The 23,123-nt window shown below is 37.0% G+C and overlaps 1 protein-coding gene across 7 annotated transcripts in view; it reads left to right on the top strand.

Moving 5' to 3' along the window:
• Nucleotides 1-23,123, top strand: part of LOC136031369 (A disintegrin and metalloproteinase with thrombospondin motifs 9-like) — a 466,037-nt gene that overhangs the window by 288,839 nt on the left and 154,075 nt on the right. For all 7 annotated transcript variants that reach the window (XM_065710922.1, XM_065710894.1, XM_065710885.1 and 4 more), the window contains one exon: nucleotides 4,154-4,324. In XM_065710922.1, coding sequence (XP_065566994.1) covers nucleotides 4,154-4,324 — 171 coding nt within the window. The remainder of the gene's footprint in view (nucleotides 1-4,153; nucleotides 4,325-23,123) is intronic.

The raw sequence follows: 23,123 nt of genomic DNA, 5'->3' as shown, positions 1-23,123 counted from the left end.
GCTATTACTGCTACAATGACTGCTACTACTGCTAATTATAAGGGTATTACGAAAAACGTGGAAGGAAATATTAACTGCGGTGATGAACAAAATCAGAGCACACTATCTGCATGCAGTTTATCAAAAAGGTATATCAAAAGTTTTCCGGAATGATTTATAGTATTAGGTTGAAGCTTTCAGGGAATTTTTAGGTTTTTCTTTTAAACTAAATTGAAACACACTATGTACATGCCGATTATCCCAGCAACACCTTAGGGTATAATTAATATTACTTATACATAACTGGTGTTATTAATGTAAATTTCAGGGCTACTAATATTATTACCACTTTTGCTAATAGATCTGTTCCTAAAAATGCTAACATTACATAGTTTAAGTGCATCCAGGTTGTCGAAATAACCGAGGCACGATATACTAGGACCGGTATTTGCAATAAAGTAAAAACCTAGATAAAAAGTTTATTTTGAAATAAAATTAGATCAAAAGGCACTATGTTTATGCTTATTGTCAAAAAAAAGTGTGAGCAATATCTAAAGAAGAGTTGAGAGTATACAACTTTCAGGGCAACAACTACTTCTACTGCCATTATTGCTGTTGTTACTGCTGTTGGACTAAATAAAAAAAGGTTTAGGTGCACTCAGGCAGTCAAAATGGCACAGATACTACGTCTCAGGAACAAAACACAATGTCAAATTTATTTTTCTGGAAATTTTAAGGGAGGTGTCAAACTACATCAAAAGATACTATGTGTTTCTGCAGTGTATCTAAAACATGTGGTATGGAAGATGTTGAAATAGCACAGAAGACACTGTATCCATCAGAGTTTATCCCTAGTGCATATTTGTGATATGTTAGGAATGACTTAAAGCTATTAAGTTGAAACTTTCAGAGCATGTTGAGGAGTATGTTTAACTAAATGTGGATGTTGAAAGGGAGTATCTACAATGTACTTTCAATCGATATGGGCATTAACGTGAAATTTTCAGGGGATATTGATTTGTATATTGATTAGAGTCAAATCACACTAAATACAGGCAGGCTGTCAAACGGGCGTATCAGCAATATCTTTGGAACAGCTGAAGCTATTTAATTGCAATTCTATTTGCTACTACAATTACTAAGGCTACCTCTACAACTAAAACCGTTACTACTACAACTGCTACTTATGTTACTATTGCTATTAGTACTACAGCCCCTACAGCATTTACTTAAGGCTGCGAATGCTTGCATTTGCGACTACTTACGATTGTGAATGCATGCAAATGTGACTAATTGTAACTCCAAATAATAGCGTCTACGATTTGCAGTAGCCGCAGTAGTAATAGTAGTTGAACTAGTAGTAGTAGTAGCAGTAGTAGTAGCAGCAGTAGCAATAGCACTAATAGTAGGAGTACTTGTAGCAAAAGCAGTAGTAGTAGTAGCAATAGCATTAGAAATAGCAGCAGCAGTAGTAGTAGCAATAGTTATAGCAGTAGTATTAGTATCAATAGTAAAGGAGGCAGTAGTAGTAGTAGGGGTAGTGGTAGTATTCGTAGTAGTAGCAGTAGTATTACTGGTAGCAGTAGTAGCATTTAGAAGTAGTAGTATCAGTAGTAATAATAGTTGCAGTAGTAATATTAAGAAGTAGTAGTATCAGTAGTAGTAGTAGTAGTAGCAGCGATAGTAACAGCAGTAGTAGTCGTCATAGTAGTTGTAGCACTACAAGTAGTAGTAGTAGTGGTAGTTGTAGCACTACAGGTAGCAGTAGTAGTAGTAGTAGGGGTAATAGTAGCTGCAATAGTATTAGTTGTAGTAGTAATAATAGAAGTAGTGTTGGTTATAGTAGTAGCAGTAGTATTAGCAAATAAAAACAGATGTTCTGGTCCTTATAAGCTTCAGGGGACGTTAGTCCTACCCCTCTTTGTTGTAGTTTCTTTACGTTTTGAGTTTGACTTAGATATTTGCTGTCATTGTGTTGCGAGAGCAACACTTTGGTTTTGTCTCGTTTTTTTTTTTTCCTATGCCACCGATCTCAGTTTATTCCTGGGAACTGGTAAGGGTCTAACCTGTGAGGATTTTACGAAAAGTGTGGACCTCAAGCCGGACTGATGAATATGACATTACATTTTGGAAAGCTCCGCAGAACTCTTGCCTGGGGCCAAAAAGGATGGTTTTTGCTTGTTCGTGAGCCAGAGCCTATGGTTTGCGAAGTGAAGTGGAGTTACATAGCCTATGATAGAGAGGTGTATCTGAGGTTGTGCAGCCAAGCTTTCGTTTCATCAAACCATGTTTCTGCTTTTGAGTGGAATGCTCCGTTTTAGCACGCAAGCAGGCAGGCATCACTTTCAAATTGAAGATGGATTAAAATCTATAAGTGGTTAAATATATACGGCAGTTATCCGGCCCCACAGCCAATAGATCTTCTTTGAGTGATAAATAAAAAAAATTACAGAAGCAAAAATGTGGCATTTTCCCACGGGTCCGAAAGTGCTGTCATCTATTGTTTCTACCCATTTTCTGTTCGTGATTTCAGCTGAGTCTATCATTCGGTTTTTCGGACTTGGGATTGCGGTAGAGAAATGGTATCAGATTTGCCTAATAAACTTTAAAATTTCTCTCATTACTAAAGAAATTAGAGCTTATCCTTTGCTTCTTTCTAAGTGGTGACGTTAGAAAGTTGGCCTGCGGCAAAAAAACCGGCTTCTAAAGTAAGACAGATAAAATTATTTTTTCGACGGCAATCGATAGCTCTTGATGATCTGATCAAAGTATATGGCATCCATTTTGTGGTACAAAAATTCTGTCATGAGGCATAAGAGTTTGAAAGTTTAAAGGGGTTGACAACTCCAGTAGTAAAGTACACACTGAAACGAAATCCTGGCCGATACAAATTGTGAGACATATAGAGGACTTGTAAGCAACATTCGGCTGTTAGATAATAATCACCTTCGGCAATGAGGGGTTAGTAACTATGCTAGTTGGTGTACCCATTTATTTGTTTCCGGTGAACTTGATGCCTATCACGGGAGAGGGACTTATAAGTAAGAATCGGTTCACTTTGGGCAAGAAATTTGTGCAAATTGGTGCACATTGTATTTGATCTCTTTAAATCTGACAGAATTAAGTGTTTACGCAACGGGTACAAACGATAACGTAAAACAATGAAGTAGTTTCGTAATAATTAGTGTCACCTATGGTATTTTAATCCTGAAAAGTTACGGATAGCTTTATAATAACAACTAGATTATATAAGACATTGTTCCAACTTTTCATCCGTCACGATGTCTACGATTGGAAAGGACCAAGTTCAACTGGCTGCAAAGTCAATTTAGTCCCTTCTTTTGATACTATTTTGTTGTTGTTTTTTCAAAGCTGATGAATAGCCTTTGATCATGTGATTACTGATCGATAGCGAAGAAATAAAACCAAACTGTTGCTCTCGCAACACTTTAGTCGGCGAAGCCAGACAAAGGTTGCTGCAACACTTCACGTTGCCCGCGCAACGTATGTCTAGTTTCTGCTCGTTTTAGGTTTCATATACTTTTTGATAGTGAGTTAGGGTTGTTTTATGCTAGATAAATTATTTTAATTATTTCTCCTCGTCTTTGGTTTAACGTATATCTTTAATTTTCTTTGTAAAAACCGTTCTGTGGAGATTTTCTTTAAATTAATAAAACAAAATGCTGTTATGTCTGCATTGTATCTTCAAAATGTATATATATTGTTTCAAAATAGTTCTTGTTCGAGTAGGCATATGCACAAAATTACCTAAATAAATACGATGAATAGCTGTTTAACAATGCTATTTTGTAATATAAGTTACTTAACGCAGGAACATAAAACGGTCAATGATTGGTCGTTTAAAAAAAAATCACCAATGAGCATCAACTTGATATTCTTAAGTATCTAAAATGAACTAATGCAGTTAGAATCCTTGGTCAATGTAAAACCACTCCCATACCTTAATATGCCACGGACCAGTCGAAAGTGCCTGATCTCAGTTTCTTATTACATACATTTTCTAATTTTCAAGAAATACCAAGAAACACTAAATGCAAGGTGGTGGTGATTTGTTCTTGTTTAGAGATTAACTCCATTTCCCACACTTTTAAATAACTAATATTCTTTGATACTGCTTGTACCCATGCTTGATTGAATGCATTTCAATTGCAAGTGCTCTGTTACCTGTGGTCCTGGCTACAAGGAGCGTGGCAGCGGTTGTTATGTGGAGGATTTGCCTGTTAAGTTCGATTATTGTAATATGACTGAATTGGACCCCAAATTGTTGAGGCGGCATTGCGACGAAGGTCCTTGTTTTATGTGGGACTTTGGTGACTGGAGTGAGGTAAGACCCTTTTAGCACTAAACCGTCCGAGACCGCATGAGTTATAGTTTATTGATGATTTTCTAGTACTTTTATCTTTATTTCTTCTTTCTGAAAATGAAATTTAAGGGGAGAAATATGCATCATTTAAATGCTTTTTGTATTGTTAAAAAAAGCAACTATGTGTGGTTTCTTATTCTTATTTTTTAAGATTGAAATTATTCTTACACATTGTAATTACTCTGGTCCGAAAATATGTAACGATTATTTATTTGCTGTACTTACACTCTTTCTTTGCTGTATTTTCACCTGAGTGGAGTATAATATAATAGCATCATTTGCATAGAATAGGCCTATGTCTTTCCGGGGACGGTGCAGAATCAGTTGTTTTTTTTTTGTTTTTTTAAACAGGTTTTGCAATAATCATTTTTCCAAGGACTAGTTAAAGCTCCAAGACATTGCTTAAGTCAACCAAACATCTGTTATAGTCTCCCTTGTGCATTGTACGAAAGGATACACGTGTTAAACGAAACTTCAAAAGCCAAACTCAGCAAAATTAAAATTAATTAAATATAAATGAGATTTTGCAAACATCATGATTTAGCTAGTTTTAACTGACTTAAAACTATAAAAATTCGGATTGATTCAAGTTAGGGCTAGAAAAATTCTGGTATTAGTACAGTGTCAACGCAAATGATCAAAGATCAAACCTAACCCCAGCATTACTTAACAGGGTAGAATTTTACCCAAACGAAATTCAACACGCAAAACGAAACTTTTGGCATAGTTCTATTCAGAAAAATCAATTCCAAGCATAGCTTAACATAGATATCTTAACTCAAGTAAAATCCAACCCCTGAGATATTCAACCACTAAAAAATTAACCCGTGAAAACTCATTCCACGCAAAGTTCAACCCATTAAAATAAATTTATCCCTTGAAACTTCCCCTTTTTTGGTTTCCCACCTTCATTCTTCCTAGCTTTTGAAACTCTTTAGTTGAAATTTCCTTGGGCTGAACTTTATTGGTATATCTTTGAAAGGGCTGAATTTTTTGAGGGGTCAAACCTTTTTTGGGAAGTCAATGTTTTATGGATTGCATTCTTCCTAGGTGCGGTTTTTTCTGGGTTGAATATCACTGGACTTAGCTGAGTCGAATTTTACGATATGTTCAATTTTTGGGCCAAGTTAATGTATTTATGTATGAATTTATTTATAACCCATCATACCAAATACTGAAGTGATGGAGTACATTGAAAAAAAAAAGGAAAAAAAAGAAGAAAGAAACAATATATTGTAATTACATTCTAAAATACAAACAAAAATAATTTCACGTCAAAAAACAACATTATGCCATTCATGACCGGTTTGCTTATTGCACATGTGTACATTCAGCTCAGCTAACTTAGCACATGGGCCAGACAAGCTATATTTTTTCATCAAATAGGAGTTGCGGGTCTACGGAGGAACTCGCAACAGAAACTTCGCAAATTTGAAGAAAACGCGTTTCATCCTAAGAGAGAGAGAGAGAGAGAGAGAGAGAGAGAGAGAGAGAGAGAGAGAGAGAGAGAGAGAAAGATGGGTTTATTAATATAAATAACAAAACAAAACAAGCAAATGGCCCGAAGCAAAGCTTGTTTGGGCTTTCAACCCCAATACACATACAAATAAAAACAATACGAAAAAGAAGAAGAAAATAAAAAAGAAAAGAAAAGGAAAATAAAAAAGAAAAGAAAAGAAGAAGAACAAAATTCAATTACCGTGCATTTCAATTGATACGGAATTACACTTCAAAAAAGACAAACAAAAAGAAACTAAAACTAAAAGATGGTCAGATTCACTAAATATAGGGTAAAACGGTAATAAATACAGAATTTGTGGCAGGACGACACTATTGTAAATTCTTGCAAGATAGGCTCTATTCAAATGAAAGTGAGAACTAACAATTGTACCATATGCACGACAGATTTTCGTTTCCATAATTTCTAGCATCAATAGCCTAGTTTTCTTCAGATTTTTTCCAATAGGAAGGCCAAGATATTTCAACTTAAAACAAGGCTTTACTTCTGTACCATTCAGATCTATAGATATATTATCTGATCTAGTCGTATCTATTTCATTAAAAATCAAAACATCACATTTTTCAGCATTTAGGGAAAGTCCAATATCACTGTAGTTTTTACATATCTCCAAAAAACATTTTTCTAGCCCACTGATAGTCCTACTAATATTAAAAACGTCGTCTGCATAACATAACATCGACAATCAGTACCGATATATATTCAGCACTAAGAAAGTTGGCACTGAGCTGGAAGCGTTGCATTATTATAAACCGTGGGAGAAGTAATCGCACCCTGCTTAACCCCGATATGAATTGGTATATCATCAATCAGCAAATTGCTTCCAGGTATACGTATTTTTGCTTTCATATGGCGGTACATGCACAAAAGACGTCTAACTAAATCTAGCGATACACCACGGTTCAAAAGCTCATTCATTGCTTGGGGATGCAACAACGAATCAAATGCTTTACTAACATCGTATGTTCCAAGTGCTAGAGTACCACCGGATTTATCTGCATCAATCAATAAATTGCACAAACATTTTAGAGCAAGGAAGCAACCAAGCTTAGGCTGGAAGCCAAACTGGTGAGGAGGCATGTAACAGATAGAACGTAGGTTATTAATTATAAGTAATTCAAACACCTTCGCAAAAACGCTTGAAACAGTTATAGGTCGATACGATGAGCATTCCCTTTTTTAGAATCGGTGAAATAAGATCAACACAAAAAGAATCTGGAACTATACCGCAGAAAAAAATCATTTGGTACAACAAAGAAGGATGACACATAAGCCTATCAGACCCATTTTGTAAATGAAGGGCGCATATGCCATCATAACCCATGGACTGTCTTTTGTTAAGCTTTCGTATAACATCACGCAATTCACTAGAACTTACTACAAAGGCACCCGGTCCAGGAGTACGTAAGCGATTATTTAAATCCGTTTCAAATTTCTTGAGAATGTTAACGTCAGGTTCGATGAACTGATTTTTGAAATATGAACGCCACTGGTACTCACTAATTGTAATTTTGCTTTCCCGAGTTTTATTATTTGCCAAACGAGTTTTCCATAACTTATTAGGGTCATTCGCGATCGATTCCGCAATTGCAACACTTTGGCCAACCCGGTGAGCTTTGAGCTCCTTCTGAAAGTGGCGCTTAATAAGTAACCGTAAAGTATTTATAACTCCGTTTCTATGTTTATCACAATCATTCCACAGACGTAACCAAAATTTAGAGGACTGACAAGTGGATTTGAGGCTCTCGTTACTGGACCGTCCAAATTTTTTGGTTCCAGATCTACACGTTCTCACTGGGACAGCGAATTTTTTGGCATTATTTAGAGCGTGGGTAATCTGCGCACAATAAAAATTCAGTTCAATACGAAGGTCAGACTTGTTCATCCCAGGTTTCCTTTGGAGCTGTTGAAACGGAACTCGGATTTTATCTAGCATGAAGTCACACTCCCCTTGGAAGATACCCTTATCAATCTTGTCCCAGGATTTAACACGTAAAAATTTAGATTTCCTTTTGACAAATTCAGAAGAGGGAGTATCTCGGACGGGGATCGACAGGAACAAAGGGATATGGTCACTATATTCACCTTCATAAGCCAACTTTCACAATAAGATTTGGATTGGGAGGATGGAGAAAGACTACATGGTCAAGATTAGAAGTGTTTCCAGAAGTTGAAATAAACGAATAATTTCGGTCTTTTGGTACAATCGAGCAACCGGTTGGTAGAATAGATAGAAGCGTTTCAGCTCTAGCACTTGAATTCTTAATTAGATCACGGTTAAAGTCTCGAATAAGTATACATTTTCTGTTCATCTTCTCGATCTTTTTAAACAGTTTGGCCACCTTTCTGCAAGCAATAGCAAATTTTCTTTCAGAAGCTTTGTCCCTGTAATTGGTTGGAAGATAAAGATTGACTATTACCAAGTTATCAACCGTCACAGCAAGATAGCAATCACACGTTTCAAACAATGCTGATTGACAAGTTGTCAGGACGGCTATACCTTCCTTTAGCTTTAAATTTAGCTTTAGCCTTCCTTTAGCTTTAAATCTTCTTGTAGGGGACAGATGTGCTGTTACATCAGAGGAAGGGCATAAAAGCTGAGAATTCAAATCTGTCAAAAAGTGTTCCTGAATACAGATGACACTAAAGGATTCGCATAACTTTTCCAGGACTGGTAGTTTATCAAGAATGCCACCGTTAATATCCCATGACATAACAGAAAGAAAACCATCAATATTCATTGAAAGCTGTTAGATTTGTACTGTTCAGCAGTCAATTTCTGATTTTCGGGGCAGGACACTGAACAACATGAGTGACCCAAAGCTTTGCACACAACACATCTTTTCTTCTGCATGCATGGCTGCTCTTTTGTATTTTTATGGTCGGAGCCTGCATACTGGGAACAGACCTCGGCATTATGACAATCGGCCGCCAGATGTCCTACACGGTGGCATTTGAAACAACGGCGTGGTAACGTTTGAAAAACATCAATACGAAAGCATTCAAAACCGGTCTTGAGAGGCTCCTTCATATTAGCCTCCAAGGCTTCTTTTGACGGGAAATAAAGTCTAAAAGTGCGGGATTGACCGATCTGCTCAGCTTTTTTGCAGGATGGGATCAACTTAGCCGCATTTCCTGCTTTATAATCATTTGGAACAAATCGCAGAACTCCTAAAAACCTCTTTGATTTGACGCTTGTTTCAAGTGGACTATTTCCTACCTTCATGGTATTAGCAATCTTTTCAGCGGAATACTTTGATTTGACTGTTACTTTCCACTCGTCCTTATTTTTCTTGAGCTCTACTATATCGTCACTTAGCTTTCCACATGTGGTCAGAATAAAGTCCTTACGGGCTTCGGGAGATTCAAGAGACTTCGGAGGGTTTTTCACTACGACCGAGTATGGTAGAGGGGTGGAATGCTGTTTTGTAGTAATGCCAGTGGGCCAAAACCGGTGGAACTCAAAAGTAAAATTCAGCCCAACAAAGTTTATATCTAATGAAACTTGCCTTAGAAAAAACACAGTCTTTCTTATCCATAAAAGACACGACCAAGCAAATTTCTACCTGATAAAGTTAAGACCACACGTGAGTTTTGCCACTGAAATTTAGTTGACATTTGACAGACATCTGCCATGGGAAACACTTGCACACACAAATACATACACATTCACACTGAAACACACACGTAAACACGCGCATACAAAAAAACACATGCATGCCCACACACATACATGCACACACACATACACACAAACACACATACTCACACACACACACATACAATGAAATACTGAAAAAAACGAAATTTCCGCCCGACAAATTTAGACCGCATGGGTCTCTCCTGTTGTTGTTGGTGTAATTGAATGGAGCTTCCAGAATTTCTTCTCTATGCTCCAGGATCTTTATTCTGTTTTATCATCAACCTAGAAAACCAAAAAAAAGAAAATCTTCACTGTCATGCTTTGTCGTACTGATTAATCTACTACACACAAACTAATAATTAGTCTAATACCCTGTCAAAAATCATAAAATATCAAGTAATTCAATTATAAAAACAATAATTAAAATAGTCAAAAATTCAGAAAGTGCACAAATCCAAAAAAGTTACAACTAACAAAATCATTGTACTTCCTACATAAAGAGGGATGTCCTATCGTCCTTAGCAAATCCCTCATTGTAGTGGCATCAAAAATTACCAAAAAATAATTTAAAAAAACAACAATCAATACACTTTCATCATATATAACAAAAAAAAATTACCAAATTTCAAATATAATTTAATTCAACAGACTGACAACTTGCTTTCATTAACAAACATATATAAAAACAAGTGGTAAATCCAATACCAACAATATTCAACCATAAAAAAATAAAATAATACAAAAACCAGCAATTCATTCATACTTACACATTTTTCATATTTACAATTTTAATTTACAATTATTTAACAGGGGAGGAAGAACCGGATATTTTTTACAATATAATTCATGCATTGCCATACACCCACATATACTACACTATTCATTATTTTACAAAACATAAATTAGACCAGTATCCTTTACATATTGTCCTAAATACTTAACTGTCTCCCTTTGTTTATTCTTTGCAACCTTTCCTAACAGTCCTGTTATTCTGAACTGAATACCACTCTTTACTACTGGTTCCTTTAGTCGTGACCTAGCAGTCTCATATTTTTTGCATTCCATAATTATATGTTGTAAATTTTCCTCCACTCCACAGACATTGCAGTCAGATGAGTCTGTCATATTCCATCTTTTCAGCATCTTTTTCGTCTTTGCATGCCCAGTCCTCATTCTAAATATTATGTCTACAACTTTTTTTTCTGGATGCTTCATTTCATGATTAATGTATCTGTATTCAGTGATTTCTAGGTACATATTCAGTGATCTTTCCCTGCATTCTTCCAGTTCAACTTCTTTTAGCTTCTCAGCTATCTTTGCTGCGGTTTGGATATGAGGTAAAGGTGGATTTTCCATTGTTTCTTTCTTAGTAGCATCCTTAGCCATTTGGTCTGCTCTTTCATTTCCTGATACACCTACATGGGCTGGGATCCATATCAATGAGACACAGCTTACTGTCTCCTCAATCATTCGCATATTTTGGACAATATCCCTTGCCATTGTTGGGGCTTGCTCATGGGCTACTTTGGGGTACTTTAGGCAAGATAAGGAGTCTGTACATATTAGGTATTTTCCTTCTTTTCCCTCTCTGACTATTTCTTTTATTGCTGTATCAATAGCAAATAGCTCGGCCATATAAATACTTGTGTGATCTGACAGCCTATGCTGGGTTCCTAGTTTTTTATAATCATCCCATATACCACAGCCAGTGCGACTTCCTATTTTGGACCCATCTGTAAAAAATTTCCTGTAGTCTCTGTAGTTTTCCAGTTCACTCAGTGCAAGTTGCAGCAGGGACTGCTTAGACATTCCTGATTTTTGTCCTATTTCTTCGTGGATTTTCCATGAGATATTTCTTTCTAGTCCTTCAATTTTGTTTGTCTTGTCAGTTGGAATTGTGAGAGGTGACATGTTTATTGGAAAGCCCTTCAGAAGTTTGACTAGAGATGGTGTGTTGTGAATTTCAAATCTGTAATCCTTGAGGCATGGGTCCATTATGATCTCATTTTTGATAATGTCTTCTTGTTCAGTTCCCCTCTTCTTTAATAAATATTTTGCCATAAGTATTTTTCTTCTTGTGGGTAGTGAAGTCGTTGATGTTTCAATATGTAAAGCTGGGATTGGTGTTGATTTTAATGCATTTGTTGTCCTTCTTAGTGTCTCATTCCATTTTGCATTTAATTTTGCAAGGATTGTTTTCTTAGCAGATGCATATACCAGAGATGCGTAATCAATTTTTTTTAAGGATTATTGTTTTAGAAAACTGCATTAGAACATCCCTTGGGACTTCATACTATTTGTTACATATTGCATTAATAAGCATTTGTCGTCTGTCTTCTGCTGTTATGAGTTCTTCTATATGTTTTTCCCAGGTCAGCTTACTATCAAGGAGAATTCCAAGGTAGCGGACACTCTCTGTACATCTAATTTTCAATTCATTCAGGAATCTTTCCGGGTCTGGTGCTTGTCTTTTTTCACTGGTGAACATCATCATTGTTGTTTTCTCTTCTGAAAGGATAATTTCTTTCTCAGCTGCTCACTGTTCTATGAAATTTGCTGCTTTTTGAGCATATGTCTGAATTTCTTCTCTTTGTTGGCCTTCAACTGTAGCAGCTAAGTCATCTGCATATAGGTATATTTTGGCTCTTTGGAGGTTATCTGCATTGAGATCACTTATGTATAGTGCAAATAACAAGGCACTGAGGCCTCCTTGGGGGACCCAACTTTCCAGATTCCTTATAGTTGACAATGTCCTTTTTATCCTTACTGAAAAAGTTCTACTGGTTATCCATTCCTGAAGCCACATACTGTATCTTCTATTTACTTTTAGTTCTTGAATTTTTTTCCTTAAGTTTTTCAATATTTACTTTATCAAATGCTGCTTTAGCATCAAAAAAATTCCGCAAGTGTGTATTTTCTTCAAGAAACCTTTTTTTAAATGATGCTCGAGCCTTATTAGGGTGTCAGTGGTACTCCGGCCTTCATAGAATTCACACTGTTCAATTTGAATATTGCCTTTCAGAGCCTTTATAATCTTTGCTTTTATTACCCTTTCAAGTAATTTAGCAAGGCATGATAGTAGAGAGATTGGCCTGTAAGAAGCAGGGTCTTTAGGATCTTTTCCAGGTTTTAGGATTGGATGGATAATAGCATGTTTCCATATTTGTGGCACAACTCCTTCATTTAAGGATTTGTTAAATAGTTCTAAGATTATTTGCATGGTCTCAATGGGAAGAGCTTTTAACATATTATTGTGGACTCGGTCATTTCCTGTTGCACCTGACTTTAGCTCAGATACTGCTCTTTGGATATCCCTTAATTTAAGCAAAGGTTCTTTTTCATTGTTATTCCAGTGCTTGTAATTGTCTGGAGTAGTTTTATTGAGGTTATTGGTTCCTTGTCTTCTGCTTCTTTTAGATGTATTTTCAGATTGATCAGCTAAGATCTCTACTTTTTCTGCATCTTCAAAGGTTTGTTGTCTACCCATTTGGAGAAGCTTTGGTTCACACACATATGTTTCTCTTTTTATGTATTTCTTAAAATTCCTTCACAAGCATCTTGCAGGAATGTTTCCTCTGAATTTTTCATGAATTACCCAAGTCCAAGCTTTATATCTCTCCTCTTTGACAGTTAGTCTGAGCTGGGCTGTCAATTTATTTATCTCAGCTTTTAGTCTGCTCACAGAAATGTTTATATTTCCCGGGTTCCAACTTTTTTTCAGTTGATTTCTTAGGTCTCGTCTCTTTTTTTTATTGCTTCACATTTGGATGTCCATCCTGGGGTAGAATTATAAGTCTTCTTTTTATTCCTTTGCTACCTTTTATAGCTAGGTGTTTTTTCCCAGCTTCTATCATCTTTTCTGTGACTTCTTTAATAGCGTCTTCAGTAGGTAGTGTTTTTAGGTTGGGTAAATTAAGTTTTGATATTTCTTCTTTCCGTTTAGCAATTCTCTTGTCAGAAAATGACCATTTTTCTCTTGTTTCACAGGCAGAAGGCTGTGGTCCAAACTCCATGTCAGTGAAAATGATGAAGTGGTCAGAGTCAAAATCATCTTTTAAATAGACAGTCAGGTCAGCAGCTAGCTCAGAAGATATAATAGTCAAGTCTAGCGTTGTTTTTTTCCCAGTTGTCTTATTTAGTCTAGTTGTAAGGTTTTTAGGTGTAGCAAGAGCTATCCGTTCATCTGGATCAATCAGTATCTCTATTAATTCTTTAGCTTTACCATCTTCAGGGTGACTGTCATTCCATTGAGTGTGATGAAGATTAAAAATCTCCTATTATTATCTTTAGGTGTTCTGTTTCTTTAAGTATCTTTCTAAACTGAGATTTGCTGAAATTTCCTGTTCTATTATTATAATAATTAACTATGGTAATTGCCTTGTCTTTAGTATTTGTTACCTTAACCACTCCAAATTCAGGAGGATCCATCTGCAACTAATTTTTTTTCCTCTGCAGTATATCTGTCACTCACCAGTGTTAAAAGACCACCTCCTTTTCCTGATTTTCTGTCCCATCTAAATGACTGGTATCCTTGGTAATGAGCTTTATCAGCAGCTGTGCGGAATGTTTCCTGAACACACACTACATCAGGTTTTTCTCTTACAAGGACATTTCTTAATTCTATTCCTTTTGATTGTGAGAGACAGTTGGCATTAATCTGCATGATCTTCTTGATTTTGATTTTGGAAGCATGGTGGGTGGGGACTCTGAACTTGTCTTTCTTTCTGAGTTGAAGTCTTGATTTTCCATGGCCTCATCTGAGTCATGTTCTTCAGTTTCAGATTCTTCTTTTATTTCTTGCATCTTCTTTTTTATTTCTTTCAACTTCTTTTTGTTTGCTGTGGTTGTTGGAATGATCAAACAGTTCGTGGTAACGAACTGTAGTAAGGAGCGACCCGGCTCAATAGTAACCAAAACTCTAAAAAATTGAATTTTGATATCAATAACTACATCAAAAGAATCGCATTTTAATGCTGATATTAAATATATAAGTTTCATCAAGTTTAGTCTTACCCATCAAAAATTACGAGCCTGAGAACGTTTGCTTTATTTAGGAAAATAGGGGGAAACACCCCTTAAAAGTCGTAGGATCTTAACGAAAATGACACCATCAGATTCAGCGTATCAGAGAACCCTACTGTAGAAGTTTCAAGCTCCTATCTACAAAAATGTGGAATTTTGTATTTTTTGCCAGAAGACAAATCACGGGTGCGTGTTTATTTGTTTGTTTTTTTGTTTTTGTTTTTTTTTCCCAGGGGTCATCGTATCGACCAAGTGGTCCTAGAATGTTGCCAGAGGGCTCATTCTAACGGAAATCAAAAGTTCTAGTGCCCTTTTTAAGTGACCAAAAAAATTGGAGGGCATCTAGGCCCCCTCCCACGCTTATTTTTTTCCCAAAGTCAACGGATCAAAATTTTGTTCAGCATAGTCGAAAACCATAATAACTATGTATTTTGGGATGATTTACTCCCCCACTATCCCTGGGGGAGGGGCTGCAAGTTACAAACTTTGACCAGTGTTTACATATAGCAATGGTTATTGGGAAGTGTACTGTGGTTTTCAGGGGGATTTTATTTTGTTTGTGGGTGGGGCTGAGGAGAGGGGGCTATGTTGGAGGATCTTTCCTTGGAGGAATCTGTCATGGGGGAAGAAAAATTCAATGAAAAGGGCACAGGATTCTCTAGCATTACTATAAGAAAACAATGAAAAATAAACATGAAAACGTTTTTTCAAATGAAAGGAAGAAGTAGCATTGAAACTTAAAACGAACAGAGATTATTACGCATATGAGGGGTTCTAAAAATACTTTAGCATAAAGAGCGAGGTATTTAGGAGGAGATAAATACCTTGCTCTTTATGCTAAAGTATTTTTAGTAATTTCAACTATTTATTCTATGGCCTTTCTGATTCAGGGGCCATTCTTTAAGAATTGGGATAAAACTTACGATTTAGTGTAAAGAGCGAGGTATTAACGAGGGTACAAACCCCCTCGTATGCATAATAAAAATATAAGGTTATGAAAGTTTGTTACGTAAGTTAATTCTTAAGTTACGTATATTTTTTACTAATAAAAACGTTCGTTTAAAATTAAAAGTTCTTGTTGCCTTTTTAAGTAACCAAAAAATTGGAGGGCAACTAGGCCTCCTTCTCCACCCCTTATTTCTCAAAATCGTCTGATCAAAACTAAGAGAAAGCCATTTAGCCAAAAAACAATTAATATACAAATTTCATTTTAATAATTTATGTGCGGAGAGCCAAAACCAAACATGCATTCATTCAAAAACGTTCAGAAATTAAATAAAAAAAATAATAATTTTTTTAGCTGAAAGTAAGGAGCGACATTAAAACTTAAAACGAACAGAAATTACTCCGTATATGAAATGGGTTGTCCCCTCCGCAATCCCTCGCTCTTTACGCTAAAGTTTGACTTTTTGCCACAATTCTACTTTCTAAAACAATTAAAAGCTTTAGCGTAAAGAGCGAGGGATTGCGGAGGGGACAACCCATTTCATATACGGAGTAATTTCTGTTCGTTTTAAGTTTTAATGTCGCTCCTTACTTTCAGCTAAAAAAAGTATTATTTTTTTTTATTTAATCATAATTAAGCTTGTAACAATATTACTTAGTTTGGTAATCAATTCATTTTGTTTCTCTACCATTTTTGAAAGAATTGCTAGTGCTTGTTTATTTGTACCATTTTCTTGTGTGTCAGAGGGGAAAGAGTTTTATACACTAACTGTGGAAAGACTCTTTCATCTTGAAAATTTGGTGGCAGTTGCAGTTGTGTACTAGCAATTTTTTCTTGCTTCATGAACTGGCAGGTCTTCAAGGATTGCTTTCTTAAGTATAAGAGCCCTTTTTTGTCTTATTAGGCATTCTTATGAGTTTGCTGTATGGTTCTTACCACAGTTTATGCATTTTGTTGTGCCCATGTCTCCACTGCTGGTGCAGTCCTTGTTGCTATGAGCTCCTGCACAAATCATGCATCTCTCTTTTCCTCTACATTCTAGAGCACGGTGTCCAAACCTCTGACATCTAAAGCATTGTACTGGTTGTGGCAGATACTGAGATACACGTTTTCTGATACCCCAGACTCCAATTCTTGTGGGAAATTCTTGATCAGCTTTATAAGTAATGATCACACCAAAAGTGTTTCTCTCATCACTTGGTTTGCCCATTAGGCGTATCTCTGATACAGATTCATTTTCAAGTAGTTCTTGATTTGTTTCTTCATAGCTTGCAACTTCTTTATCCATGAACATCACTCCTATTCTTTTTGCGATTTTGTTTCTAAACATTGTATCTTTGTCACCCTTTTCAAATACAATCAAATCTTCATTGAACTTTATTTCTTTCGTCTCAAGAATCTTTTGTGCATACAATTCATTTTTTACATGAATCACTATGGAGCCTCCTGGCCCTGATCTGTTCATAACCTCACCATAGCCCTCTTTTATACCACTTGCCTTTAGCAGAATACTGAGCTTCTTTGCCACATATCCTTTTGCTGCTTCAGGGACCTTTCCAGTTTGCTTTGGGTTATTTGACCCGCTTCCACCTTTAGTCAGATGCCCTAATATATACAGTTCGTTTTGATTTCCATCTGTTACTCCCTTTTAAACTCTGGCCATGTCAGATTTTGAGCTGGGATTATCCCCCATTCCTTGATATGTTGTCCCACCTAATCCTAGCCTACTACCTTAATTTTTACTAACAACAAATTACACACAGCTATTCTACGAGATAATATAATCAAAACGACGCCAAACCTTAACCAAATTACTGATTATTATGTTAGTAATTTTCTAAAATTCCTTCCTCTAATTTCCAAAAACAAATTCAAACATCCGTCCGTTTTCTTCCGTGGGTCTCTCCTAACCTAAATTCAGTTACCAGACTTTCTTCGTGGGACACACACGCACATAGACACAAGCACACGTTAACAAAGGCACCCACAGGCAGACATATACAAACACACCACACACACGCAGAAACACACACCCTGGGAGATTCTCAACCAAAGAAACTTCCACCTGATAAAGCTTAGACCAATACGGATTCTCCTGACCAAAATTCAGTTGCCAGACATTCGTCGTGGGACAAACACGCACACATACATGCCCAAACACACACACAAACGCACAAACATACACACACAAGCATACACACACGCAACAACACATACACACGAAAACACACATCTTACACACATACATAGATATATATGTGTATATGCACACAAAGACACACATACACGCAGACATACGCACATACATATACGCGCACATGCATACACACACAAAAAAACACACACGCACATACACACAGACACGCAGATATACAGGCACACATACACACACAAAAAAAGTATCGGATAAAGTCATCCCCCAGACAAAGTTTAGACCATATGGGAGTCTTGTGGCCAACACTCAGTTGCCAAAAATTTGCCATGAAACCCACACATACGCAAACACACATAAACGTACATACACACAGAAAAACAGACACTCGCACACAGTATAAAATACTCAATCAAACAAACTTCTACTTGATAAAGTTAAGACCAAACGGTAGTCTCCTCACCGAAACTCAGCTGCCAGACATTCGCCATGGAACACACACGTTCAAACACACGTACACTGACACATACATATACTTGTGTACACAAAGGCACAAGTGCACACACACACACAGAGTCTTATGACTCCTTATGTATAGACCTTTTTTATGACCCTTTTTATTTCTATTAACTGAAAGATACAGGCTTTTCAACTGAAAGTAAGAAGTGACATTAAAATTTAAAATAAGCAGAAATTACTCCGTATATGAGGGGGGCTTTTTCCTGCTTAACCCCATGCTCTTCTTACTAAACTTCGAAATTTTCCCGATTTTTTCAAAGAAAGACTCCTGAAAAACAAGGGCTCTTTAATTGGAATAAGAAGCATTTTTGAAGCACTAAAAAAAACTTTACCGCAACGAGCAAGGTATAAAGCAAGGGGTAGCCCTCTTCATATATGCAATTGTTTATGTTCGCTTCATGTTTTAATGATGCTTATTTTCAGTTGAAAAAATATTCTTTTTTTCATTTGATTTATTAACTTTTCTCAAATCATACTAGATTTAAAATCTCCCTCCCCCGTGTAAAATTTCCCCGGAACTGTTGAGCCCTCTCCCTGCAGAGAAATCCCCCTCGAAAAATGTCCGTATATTTTCCAAAAACAAATGCGATTTGTAAATAATGGGCAAATTGCGAAGCTTAAGACCCTGCGAAGCTCAGAGTTCAAAGTGTCAACATCTAAATTGGATATTGCATGGACATTATTAATCCAGTAAGTTTTTTGTGAAGAAAATCAAAATTTCGCAATAGGGATTATAGTGACGCATAAGTATGAATCAGTCGTGCTCTTTGACCAGTTTGACTGGTTTTTCCCAGTAAAGGATAATGGATAACAGAGAGTATGTGCATTGCCCGGTAATGAACTTTTTGCAAAACAACTGGGAAGAAGGTATTGAAGAAGCTACTATTATTCAACACGCAATAGACTTTTTTGAATGCGGTGTTATTGCTGATGCGAAAAGCGAATTTTGGGCGAAGGTTGCGCCAAATGATAATTGCCCCCGGCGCATCGGTGCGAAAGCTTCTGCGAACAATGTGAAAGATATTCTTGATTTTATTAAGAAACTGGACTCTGAGGAGGTATCAACTCCGATTTATGTGATCAAGTCTCCAACCGAGGTCCCGGTTTTGCCCGCAGTTGCGTATTCTAGGCTGTCAACAAAGGTGAATCGCGTGGAACAACTACTCAAGGTTGTTGCCACCAAGCTGGATGCTTATGAACTGAATTACCCGCAACTGCCGAAACCTGCAATTCCCGACTCGCATGCTACTATTGTTGTGTCGAACCTTCCATCTACCCTTTCGGACCCAATAAAACGAAAAGATCTGATAGATCAGATTGATGGACACGAATCAATCACTAGCATTCGCCCTGTTCGTGATAAACTGTTTATCAATATAGATAAGTCAGTTGCTGAAGATTTCCGCTTATCGGTGACTAGTGCGTTTACTGGCTCTTCTGCGAAAGTTCTAACCAAGAAGTTTTACGGACTCCTGAAGGGAATCCCGCCTGATTTTGAACTGTCCCACCTGATATCGTGCCCTGGTGTTTCTGGTGCCTCTAGGCTAGGGAAATCGCTTGCAGTAAAACTTGAATTCTCTGATGCAACATCAAGAGTCGAAGCATTTAGATATGGTCTCAAAGTTGGATACGAAATCCTAAGTGTTTATGAGTTCAAAGCGATTCCCCGGTGCTGTAACAATTGCCGATCCCCTGACCATCTCCAGTCGTCTTGTCCCAGTGTTACACCAAAATGTGTGCGATGTGCCGGTCCTCATGTTTCAGATAGAGACTCGCCTTGCAATTTGTCACCTAAGTGCGCAAACTGTGGAGGTGATCATGTTTCGTTTAGCCTCACTTGCCCTAAATTGAAAGCAATTGTCAGTCGCAAGTTACCGAAAACAAACTAATGTCTGAATTAGTATCACTCGTGTCCTTCAATATTAATGGGACGAAAAACAAGGACCTGACCATTGATGAACTGTACAGTAAGTTTGACATTGTATGCTTTCAGGAACATCTTTTGACCGCAACGAGTGTTAATTTCCTGCGCCGTAGTTCCGCCCACTTTGTTTTCACAACAAATGCTAAATCTACTTTTGGAAGGCCTTCAGGGGGTTTAGCATGTATTATAAAACAAAAGCTCAGCTTTCTGTCCCCGTCATGCTATTTCTTTGATGAACATTTATTGGCTATAAGACTTGGTAAAACCGTATTGATAAACACTTACCTGCCTCACGATGGGAAGAATATGACATCGCTTCATAAATTCTCTAAAACATGCTCTAGTTTGAAAACTCTCCTTCAAAGTATAAGCAAAAATGGGTACGAATTTATTATTATTGGAGATATGAACACTGATGTAAAACGTGATTCCGCTCGTACTGTGAACCTACTTGATTGTCTCCCTGATTACAGAATAATTGCGAAGGATCTACCCTTCTCGTATGTGCATAATTCCGGCAGCTTATCGGATATTGATCACGTGATTTGTTCCCCGTTCATTACATCTTCAACAGTGCATGTCCACGAAGATGAGCAAGATATTGATCACCTTCCTTTATCGCTATGCTTTTCGATTAGAAAAGATAGTACTGACCAGGCTTGTGCTCCTGCCTCTAAATGGTTTGTGCGGAGTAATTGGAAAAATGTTAATATGCCATTATATATTTCAACCCTGGCCATTCTCCTTGGTTCTTTACGTGTACCTTTTCATCTACTCCAGCTGAGTGTTAGTTCTACTAAAAGTAATTACGATCTGAATCATTATTACAACCAAATCGTGTGGTGTTTAAAACGCGCTGAGGAGGTTGCTGTCCCTCAGGAGCGAGTGAGGAAAAGTACAAGGAAACCAATCTGGTCGTGTGACCCTGAGCTGAAAAGTGTGAAAAATAAAGCCAAATTGTGGCTGCGTATATGGGTTGCTAATGGTCGACCATTAGCTGGGAATGTGTTTGAAATAAAACAAAAAACTAAGCGTGAGTTTAAGAAATGTCTGCGATCGAGCCGTTACAAAGGGTTAGAATATCCTACCAATAAGAAAGAATGGGACAAAGTGATTAATTCAGCTAATTTAAATAACTCGGCAAATCCTAATTGCCCCATTACGCCTTCTGCATGGTCTGACCACTATTCAGTTATATTTTCCAAAGTGAATTATGCAGTGCACGCGCTTTATTCGAAACTGCTTGATTCGGTTCTCCCGCCTTCCCTGACTCAGGCACAAGTTATTCCCGTTTCAGTTGACGCTGTAATTGCATCTGTTAAGAAATTGAAATCAAGTTCTCTTGATATTGACGGTATCAGTGCTTGTCATCTAAAAATAAATTGCCCGTCTTTGTTTTTCCATTTACAGTTGTTTTTCCAAATGTGCCTTTGTTGTTCTCTCGTTCCTGACAGCTTTTTGTGTGGAACTGTCACTTCTGTACTTAAACGAGGTAAGACTCCTTTGGATTGTTCTTCTTACAGGCCTATCACGGTTGCTTGTAATTTTAGTAAAATCCTTGAACACATCCTACTTCCTTTCATAAGTATGAATGCTAATTTCGGGGAGAATCAGTTTGGTTTTCGGTCTGGCATCGGGTGCCAGCACGCTCACCGTGCTCTTGCTTTCCTTCTTAAAGATGCTTCGGCTAAAGGGTATGGTCTTCATATTTGTGCTCTTGATCTTTCTAAGGCTTTCGATAGTGTTGTAAATAGTCAGGCTCTTTACTCTCTTTATAGTCACGGTATTAACCTTTCAGTTATTTTTCTTCTAAAGTTTTGGTATAGTAATTCTTATCTTCGAATTAAAACTAATGGTGCCCTTTCATCTTCTAATGTTCTTGTTCGTCGGGGCGTACGGCAGGGTGGAGTGTTATCTCCTAGTATTTTCAAATTGTGTATCTCTGGTATTCTTGAGAATATTTCTTCTATGTGTTTTGTTGGTTTGAGTGATATTTCTTACCTTGCTTATGCTGATGACATTCTTCTAATTAGCCGGTCTAAACTCAGTCTATCGCAGATGGTTCATAAAGTTTCTTCTTCTTTTACTAAAATCGGTCTTTCGCTTAATGTTGATAAATGTGAGTATCTTTCTTTCAATGTTCCCTGTTCTCCTAGGCCTCTAATTTTTCAAAATTTTTCTATCCCTCATGTAGATTCGATCCGGTGGTTGGGTATTACACTTACAAAAAATCTTAAAACTCTTCGGGAGCGTGCTGTCTGGGATGCTAGAGTGAAAATCCAGATTGGTTACTCTAAAATTGTAGCCAATCGAGGGAAATACAATCGTATTGCCCTTGGTAAGCTTTATTCTACTTTTTCCGATCATTCTGTTCTTTACCTTTCTGGGCTTTACCCTATATTTAAGAAAAATGATATTAGCGATATTCGATCCTCTTATTTCCGTTTCTGTAAATTTCTTCTCTATCTTCCTCTGTGGTATAAGAATCGAAAGATAATCAAAAAGTTCCATCTTCCGAACATTACTGAGAAGCTGACTGATCTACACAAAAAGCTCTCAGAAACGGCGTATCGGCGTTTGTCGCCTCACCACGGTCTGATCCGTTTGTATGATTAATGTCTATTGTTGACTCTCGTTTTTTTGTTATTTGTTTTTTTTTTATTTGTTATTTGTTTTCCGTTTTTCTTCAAGTTTTTACTCCACTATTTATCTTTTTGATGTATGTGGGTTAGAAATAAATATTATTATTTCCTCGGGAACTTGGGAAGGTCGTGTCTCTCCCAAATGCATACTTATCAGGCCTTTCAGCTATGCTGAATCAAATGGCTATCTAAAAAAATTTGATCGGATTTCATTGTGGAAAACATTGGCGTGGAAGGAGGCTAATTGTCCTTCAATCTTTTGATCGCTTCAAAAGTACACTAGAGCTATTAAATTGCATTCAAATAAGCCCTTTCGCAATCTTTCAGGACCGTTGATGTACCCATTGTTATAAAAACCGCAAGTTATAGATTTTTGGCTACTATTGGGTCGAA

The sequence above is a fragment of the Artemia franciscana genome, chromosome 1, assembly GCF_032884065.1.
Source record: "Artemia franciscana chromosome 1, ASM3288406v1, whole genome shotgun sequence".
Taxonomy (NCBI): Eukaryota; Metazoa; Arthropoda; class Branchiopoda; order Anostraca; family Artemiidae; genus Artemia; species Artemia franciscana.
Note: the sequence above shows the minus strand (reverse complement) of the source record. Positions and strands in the feature narration are given on the sequence as shown.